The 7,726-nt window shown below is 37.8% G+C and overlaps 1 protein-coding gene across 1 annotated transcript; it reads right to left on the minus strand.

The window, feature by feature from the left end:
- Window positions 1-1,576: 1,576 nt before the first annotated feature.
- NR0B1 (nuclear receptor subfamily 0 group B member 1) lies at window positions 1,577-5,496 on the minus strand. Its single transcript, XM_044666825.1, has 2 exons — window positions 4,863-5,496; window positions 1,577-1,921 (listed from the first exon to the last, which is right to left on the minus strand). Exons 1-2 carry the CDS (start codon window positions 5,494-5,496, stop codon window positions 1,677-1,679), a joined length of 879 nt encoding a protein of 292 aa, XP_044522760.1. The 3' UTR covers window positions 1,577-1,676.
- Between the last annotated feature and the right edge of the window lie 2,230 nt (window positions 5,497-7,726).

Below are 7,726 nucleotides of genomic sequence, written 5' to 3' on the forward strand. Positions count from 1 at the left end.
TGTCTTAACATAGATCTTGACAAATTCTTCAGTTTCTTTCCTTTTCTGCAAGGGATTTAGGTATGTCGTTAATGATTTTTATATAGGTCTATTTGCTCATATTCATTATTAATATTGCATGACTAGAACATTCATCTTTTTTAAAGAAATTTTTATGTTGCTCTTGAGTTCAAAATTAAGTAAATTCCAATGAATATAAAAGTTATCTTAGTTCTACTTAGCTGAGACCTCATTACATTTTCTAGGTTTCATTTTAGCAAAAAGGTAAAGGTAGAGAAAGATTCTTATTTTCTAGTAACATGTCAGACTGATTCCAAATTAAGAGAAAAATATTTAATATGTGTAGATGTACTAAAATCATGTAATTCTTAGTACCATTTGTCAGTTTTCTAAAACCATCCTTATGGAAACATAAGGAATCATAGAGGATCAAGAGCCACTTTCTGTTTTTATGCATATCAATGGTTGCCTTAGCAGAAATTTCATTACCAGTGGATGATTCTCTCTGTATTTAAGTAGGTTGGTCCTCAGACAGCATAACCCCAACTCATGCTCTAAACCTTCTAGAAATCCAACTTGCTGGAACCTGTTAGATTTTGTGCTCCAATTGCATCAATCCTGAAATGGTCACCTCCACATCATGATCAAGGATTAAAGAATTACTTTGGTATAGCCTTAGACGTTCTTATTAAGTAGCACTAACACTACTAGTGACCTGGGGAAAGGTTTTCCTCTGCTTTCAGAAATCAGGTTAGAGAACAAATGGTAAAGAAATAAATACTTTAATTTCAATATCCTACTCCTCAGGACCTTTTTTCTCAAGCAGCTAGCTTCTTTCCCTCTCTTTTAGAGGCTATAGTGTCCATTTTATTTCTTTTTACTATCTACTAAACATCTATCTCAAATGTTATGCCCAAAGATCTGTTCATGTATTACTGAGTCATGTAAAGAAATTTTTATGATCACAGCTATTGTGATGATCACTTTATGGCACCATTAGAGTGTGATCTCCCCGCACCCCCAACCAAAAATAATTGACTAACCAAAATATCACCAGCAACAGAGCCAGGTCTTTCCAACTCCAATCCAAAGACATGATAGGAAGCCCTCTACCACCCAGATTTAGATATTAGCAGTAATTTGTCAATAATCTGGCTTCTTTAAAGAGCCATGCTAATCTAAAATATGGTATTACCTTTGCAACTCTTTATCATTTAATGATTTTGGAAGTGGGGAAAAATATCTTTTCAATTCTCTGATTTTTCGTAACATTTTTCAAACTTTGCCAAACCCCAATGAAATTTTAAACCAACTTAGTATTTTAATGCCTTAAAAATTAATTATAATTTAACATTATAAATTTAATTTTAACTAATTCAAAGGAGTGTATATCTTTGTTTGGGAAAATACCTTATTAGTATAATTATATGTTATATACATATATACATTTGTACAAAACATTTAAATGTTTGGTTTGTAAGTAAGTTTTCTTCCACAGTTAAAATATTCTGCAAACAAAGATTTAAAAAAAATAGAACAGGAAGAATATTTTATTATTGAATACAAAAATACTATGTTTTTAAAAATAATAAGTTAGTTTATTTTACAATATTTTACACTAATTCAGCTCCATTATTTCCTTTAGATTAAAACTTATTTTTATATTCTGCATGCTTTTATAGCTTTGCACAGAGCATCTCCAATAACATATCATCCATATTTACTGTACCAATGATGGGTCTAAAGAAGAGTTCAGCAATGACATTAGCATTAATGGATCTCAGCAGGGAAAGAGCAACGTTCAGTTTGGCAAATCTGGCCTGGTGCCCTCTGTGAAGCATCCTGATGTGTTCATTTAAAGCTTGCTGTGCTTCCCTCTGAAGTCCCTGGATGTACTGAACACAGTGAAGCCCTGGGAGGTCTGGAAGAGAAAAAGAGCAAAACATTTTTATTCATAAACTAACCAAGAAGTCTTTGTTAAAACATTAGAATTCATCCACCTATTTCTATCATTCCAATTAATTAGCAGCATAAGTATTCTTTTTGCACTGATTTTCTTAATGATAAAAATATGGTTACCCAGTCAGCTTTAAGAAGGGACAGTTTAAAAAAAAAAGGGACAGTTCTGGCAATGAAGTTCACTACAAAAAGTTTCTTAGATAATATTCACTAATCTCCTTGTATATTCACATTAAAGTCACACTATGTTTAATTTAAACTGAGGAACAGGAGGAGCACTTTTCTGGATGTACACTTACTCATACTCAAAGATAGAATTGTTTAATGAGTTACTGTTCTACTTCAATAAATATCTCCATAACTGTAGTTCACATCACAAAAAGTTTTCCTCAAGACAAACTTGGAAAGCAGGTAGTATAAATATTGTTATTTCTTACAGTCAAGGAAAGTAAAGTTTAGATTAGGGGTTAAGAAGACATTTGGGCACTGGCTTGTTTCTGTCAGAAAATGGCTTCAGGTTTCTGACTTTTACTCCATACACCATGTTGTCTCTCAACTTATCTGTAAAGAATGTTATCCCAGTAGAAGAATAATTTATCTTCTATGAGCCATTCACATCAGTCTACTGATAACATAATTCAAGGCTTTTAAAATTATATATATGTGTGTGTGTGTGTATATATATATATATATATAATTTTAGGACACTAAGAACATTATTTTCTATTCTATGTATTTGTCAGTGGTCTTACTCCTTTAAATCCAAAGAGCCAGGCTCATTTCAAATATGGTATTACCTTTTCAATTCTTTATTATGTAATGATTTCTGAATTGAAAAACAAAGCAAAACAATTCAAAAGAGCTTTCAAAAAATGCTTCCCTACCTTACAAATCAATAGTTTATGGTTAGTTTATGTTATAGTTAGTTATAGTTATGATGAGAAAATTGAGGCCCAGAGACATCTTTAGGTCCACAAAGAAAGTTAAATGACTTGGCCAGGGTTACAAAGTTGCTGTGTATCAGAGGTAGGAGTTCAATCCAAGTTTTTCTGCTTCCGAGGCCAGATTGCTATATTTACTATGCCACATTATCTCTATAATTATTATAGAATTATTAAATCTTAGAGTTGGAAGGGATTTTCCACCTAATGCATCCCCACCCCAATTTTACTTAGAAAAGATATGAATAGAAAATTGCTTTTAAAAATGCTTTAGTACACCTGAATATTCTTTGCATAAATTAACTTTTTGTACAGGAAGAACTCTATACTTTATATCAATCATATATCTATTTGTTAATGTCTTTATTAACCTTTTATCTCTTGGTATCTATTTAAGATTTATTGAAATCGCATTCTTGTTGTTTTTTTAAGTATTCCATTACATGATAACAGTTAATTTGTCAATTTTTTCTATTCAATTATTTTCCTTCCCCTTGTCATTAAAATACACTAAAATAATTCATACGTTTTTGCAGAATTCATAGAATTGCCTTCTAGTAGTACTAGTGAGAAAGCCAGTGGAGAATAAAAATCTAAAACAAGTAGGTGTAGTAAGAATGGAAGTATTAGCTTATTATCAAAGTAGGTGAATAAATAAAAGCTGAAACTGTAAAAATAATTTTTCTATTTAGGAAGACTCAAAATTTAGAAGGTTCTTTACCAATTCTGTTTTATGCCTGATTAAAGCATTTCAAATTTTCCATCCTTTAAGTCAGTTATTATCCCCCTTTTTACCAAAAGAGTTGGAAATTTTGTAGCTAAACTTCTTTGGACTGAAAGAGAATTGAAAGAAAGAGAAATGAGGAAAATGAGTAGTTGTAAATGAAGTTAGTGGGTAGAGAAAGATTATAATAGTAGAGGATATATGAAATTCAATGATGGAGAAAAGGCTAGTTAAAATTGCTCTTCAATCAATGAGGTTGAAGATGACTACAGGTAAGAAAGAGGTCCAACTAGAGCAAGGACAAAGAAAGAACACCTTTTAAAAGATCAGTGTGAAGGAGCTTTAAAGCACACTTGAAACTATCCTTTCTTTCTCTGATCCCCCTTTCAGAAAACATTAGTTTGGGGAGTGGTTCAGCTAGTAGGAGGTGCCTGGACTGTGCACATACTTTTCTCTGGCAAGCAGGGACTGTGCAGTCCAAAGTTTCCTCCAGCTTTTCTCAGCTAACTTCGGGTAGGAGGTGAGAAGAAAACCCAAGCCTTGCAGCCTGAGAACTTCCTACTCTTCTGCAAGTAATTCTTTAGGAAAGTCAAGATGAGACAAGGGCAACTTGGATGGAGAACATCATGATAACTACAAGATATGTCCTTTGTTATTACTGCACTTTTTATCAAACGATACCAAGAGATAACTTGGAATATCTATGCCTGCCTCTGAAAAATTAAAAAGCAAAAATCCAGGAGACACAATAGTGACAGAAGTGGGCTGTAATGAATGAATTTCGAGAATTTGCCTTTAAGCAAACAAACAAACAAACAACACAAATTAATTAATATTTGTTTACTGCTTCAAATAAAAGTGAATGGAGGGGGGGGAGAATGTCAGGAAAGCAAAGCACACTTCCTTTCATCCTTCTCTGCACCTACCCCTTGTTAAAAAAAAAAAAAGGCAGCATTAACTTTTGAAAACGTAAAGCCAAGTAAAGTACAAAAGTAAACAAAACTTCGCCAAATTCATGACTTAACTGCAACTTAGCCTGGGTACAAAATTCTGCAGACGCTCCCTAACTTTTTCAAGTAAAAGTCGTTAGCCACCCAACTCGCCTTCCCCACACACTCCATCACCGGAGCTTTCATGTCTCTGGCTTAGGTGTTAAGGAAGAAGGGAGCCAAGGTACTTTTCTGAGAAGAGGAAAGAGAGTCAAAGCTCTCTTTTTGACAAATGTCCGGCTCCCTTACCCGGATTGAAGAGCACAGTTCCCTTGAGGTAGGCGTACTCCTTAGTGCTGATATCCAGGCTCCAGCACTTGGTCAGAAAGCCCTTAATGGCCTGGACTTGGGCGGCAGAGGGTGGCTGCAAGGAGTCAGACAGGGTTAGGGGTTCGGGAAGGGAGGGAGGCGACGAGGTCGGCTGCGGATCTCGGTCCTCAGGGTCCCGCCGCCTGGTGGTCAGTATTCTCTGAAGCATGCTGGGTTCTGAGGTCTCCACGGTCTCGAAATGTACCCGGTCCTGGGCCAGACCGAGCACTAGCAGCGGCGCCCAGCAGCTGCGGACCAATACCAGCTGTTCATCGAGGGGCAGCTCCTGGAAGCAGGGAACATTCTTCACAAAGCGCAGGGTCTTCACCAGCACGGCAGAGGCCGCCTTGCAGGCCACCTGCGGACTCTTCAGGGCCACTCTGCGCTGCGAGCCACAGGAGCAGCCCTGTCCCTGCCTCTGCTCCTGCCCCAGCGGCTGCTGTTGCTGCTGTTGTTGCTGCTGCTCCTGCTCCTGGGTCTCCCTCTTCTTCTCCTCGCTTTTTAAGATGCTGTAGAGGATGCTGCTCTGACGCCTGTTGTCCGCGCAGCAACGGCATCTGTCCAAACAAGCCATGCTGTGGTTTGGAGAATAGCGGGGCAGCGCGCGTGGGGTCCTTCTGCCTGCCCAACTCTGCCTGCGCAGCCGGACAGCAACCACACTGCTCGCCAGCTGCCCTTGCCTTTACTTATTTATAGGGCGAGTGCACGCAGGCGCTGGTGTGTATTTGGGAAAGGGGGCGGGCGGGCGAGTGGGGAGGGTAGAGGAGCTGAGGGAAAGCGGCCCGCTTAGTCCTAAGCTTGGATCCCCTCGGTCTCAGGCAGTTCAAAGAGGGGCAGACGCTCTTTTCTGGCAGAAAAAGAGAGAGAAATAAAAGCATGGGCACGAGAACACACACACACACACACACACACACACACACACACACACACACACACACACACACACATCCCCACCACCTCCCTCCCCTGCACTTCCCTACAGCCAGAGGGAGAGGGAAGCTAGAGGGAGCTTGCAAGCTGTTGCAAACCCTGGCTTTCTGCCCTGGCATTGAGTTTGACCCTCCTGGAGGTTAGGGGGCTGAAGGGAGGAAGGGAGAGAAGAGGCAGGTTGCTACTGCTATTAAAAAAAAAAGTAAACAAGATTCAATTTTAAGTTATTATTTTTTTTTAGAGTAATCGTCAATGATCACCATCCCATGCTACCAATATTAAGATCGCCTGCCCTCCTTCCACTCTGATTTTTCCCCTTCCTCATCTCTGCCTACTTTTAGAATTATCTTATCTGTTAGGCTGAATTCCTGGATTTAGCAGGAATTCCAGGAGATAAATAAGCACCTTGTCTCAATGAGTGATTTGATGACCTTCAGCAAATTTGCTGACGGAGTAGAAATAAGACTTGTGAAAAGTTTAATTAAGATTTAAAAAAAAATACACCCCAAAACAAATGATAAAAGCCACACCTGAATATGTCCCCACCTCCAGTGACTACCTAGGGTCTTAGTTTTCATCTATTTCAATTACATTCTTCTGCTATCCTGGTAAGGAGTTTGTGAGAGGAGAGTCTCCTGCCCCAAGAAATGCCTTCCCCAACCCTACCAGGTCTACCTCATCCTATTGGGTTTAGAGCCCTGATTTACAAAGCTGGAAATTCTTATCAACTGAGAAAAGGAAACATTCATAAATATAGCTTAAAGGTGTTTAACTGCTTCCCTTTTCTTAGTACCTTAACCCAGGGTACTATTAGGAGAAAAGATAGAGTCTGTAAGAGGTAGTAGTAGTGATGAATGGCACAGAAGTTACAGGTCTGGGTTTGGGTGATAAGGAGTGATGTAAAGTTAACCTGAATCTCAAACCCAGGTGGGGTTTTTTTCTCTTGCTGTGCTAAAGAGAAGAAACAAATTCCTAAAGCTTTGTTTTACCCTAAGCTAGGAGTAGGAGGGCCTCATGTGATATAGTAGGACAATTAAAATTATTTCTGAGGTATAAGATGGTGACACCTTCATTCTCTCCTCCTAAACTGCATACCAGGAAAGTCACTGTTGCCCTACTTGTGCATCCTAATTCCTCATTGTTACTTATAACCAATGAATCAATGAAATTTGATTTTTAAATGTACAAATGTTGTTAATGTTATTTTTTGCTTGCCAAATCAATAGATTTAAGCCATTGTTTCAACATTTTACCTATTCTTGCTGTAGGCATTCAGTTGACTTTGTGCTGTAAAAATTCACTCTCATATAAAAGGCAAACTCAGCACAGAGAAAAATCTCTACAAAAATTAGTGTGACTTTTACTAATATTTATAACAAGATGCCCAGGCAAAATAGTCTATCCACATGGTTCTACCATCTATATTTTGTTCACTAAATAAATTAATAAATTCACTCCTTGAACCTGTTTTTCATAGATGCCTTGTCAAGTTGCCTGCCTTTCTATTCTCTTAAATCATCAAATTACATTTTTAAGCATTTGAAATATGTTTAAAGTAGAAAAGTGAAAGGTGTGTATTTCTGAAAGATAAGGAATGTACCACAGTGGACCATGCATGGCAAAAAGATCAGAGTAGAATTGGGAGGTGGAAGGGACCTTAGAGATCTTCTTGTTCAGTTCTCTTAGTTTACAGGTGAAAAAACTGAGGCCCAAATTGTTTGCCCAAGATAACACAAACAGAATCTAGTTCAGCTAGGGATTCCAAATCCAATGTTCTATCTAGTTCATAGTACTCTCTAGGTAAAAGGTCTTTTCTGAATATTCCCAAATGTAGCAGTGGTCCTCAACACTGATTTCCATACTCCATTCAATCC

This window comes from Gracilinanus agilis, chromosome 3, assembly GCF_016433145.1.
Source record: "Gracilinanus agilis isolate LMUSP501 chromosome 3, AgileGrace, whole genome shotgun sequence".
Taxonomy (NCBI): domain Eukaryota; kingdom Metazoa; phylum Chordata; class Mammalia; order Didelphimorphia; family Didelphidae; genus Gracilinanus; species Gracilinanus agilis.

Bases quoted from the DNA above. Each gene is read 5' to 3' on its own strand.
- NR0B1 (XM_044666825.1), bottom strand. From the start codon at position 5,496: ATGGCTTGTTTGGACAGATGCCGTTGCTGCGCGGACAACAGGCGTCAG. The intron at 1,922-4,862 runs GTAAGGGAGCCG...TTTCTCTTCCAG, and splicing joins AACTGTGCTCTTCAATCCGG to ACCTCCCAGGGCTTCACTGT.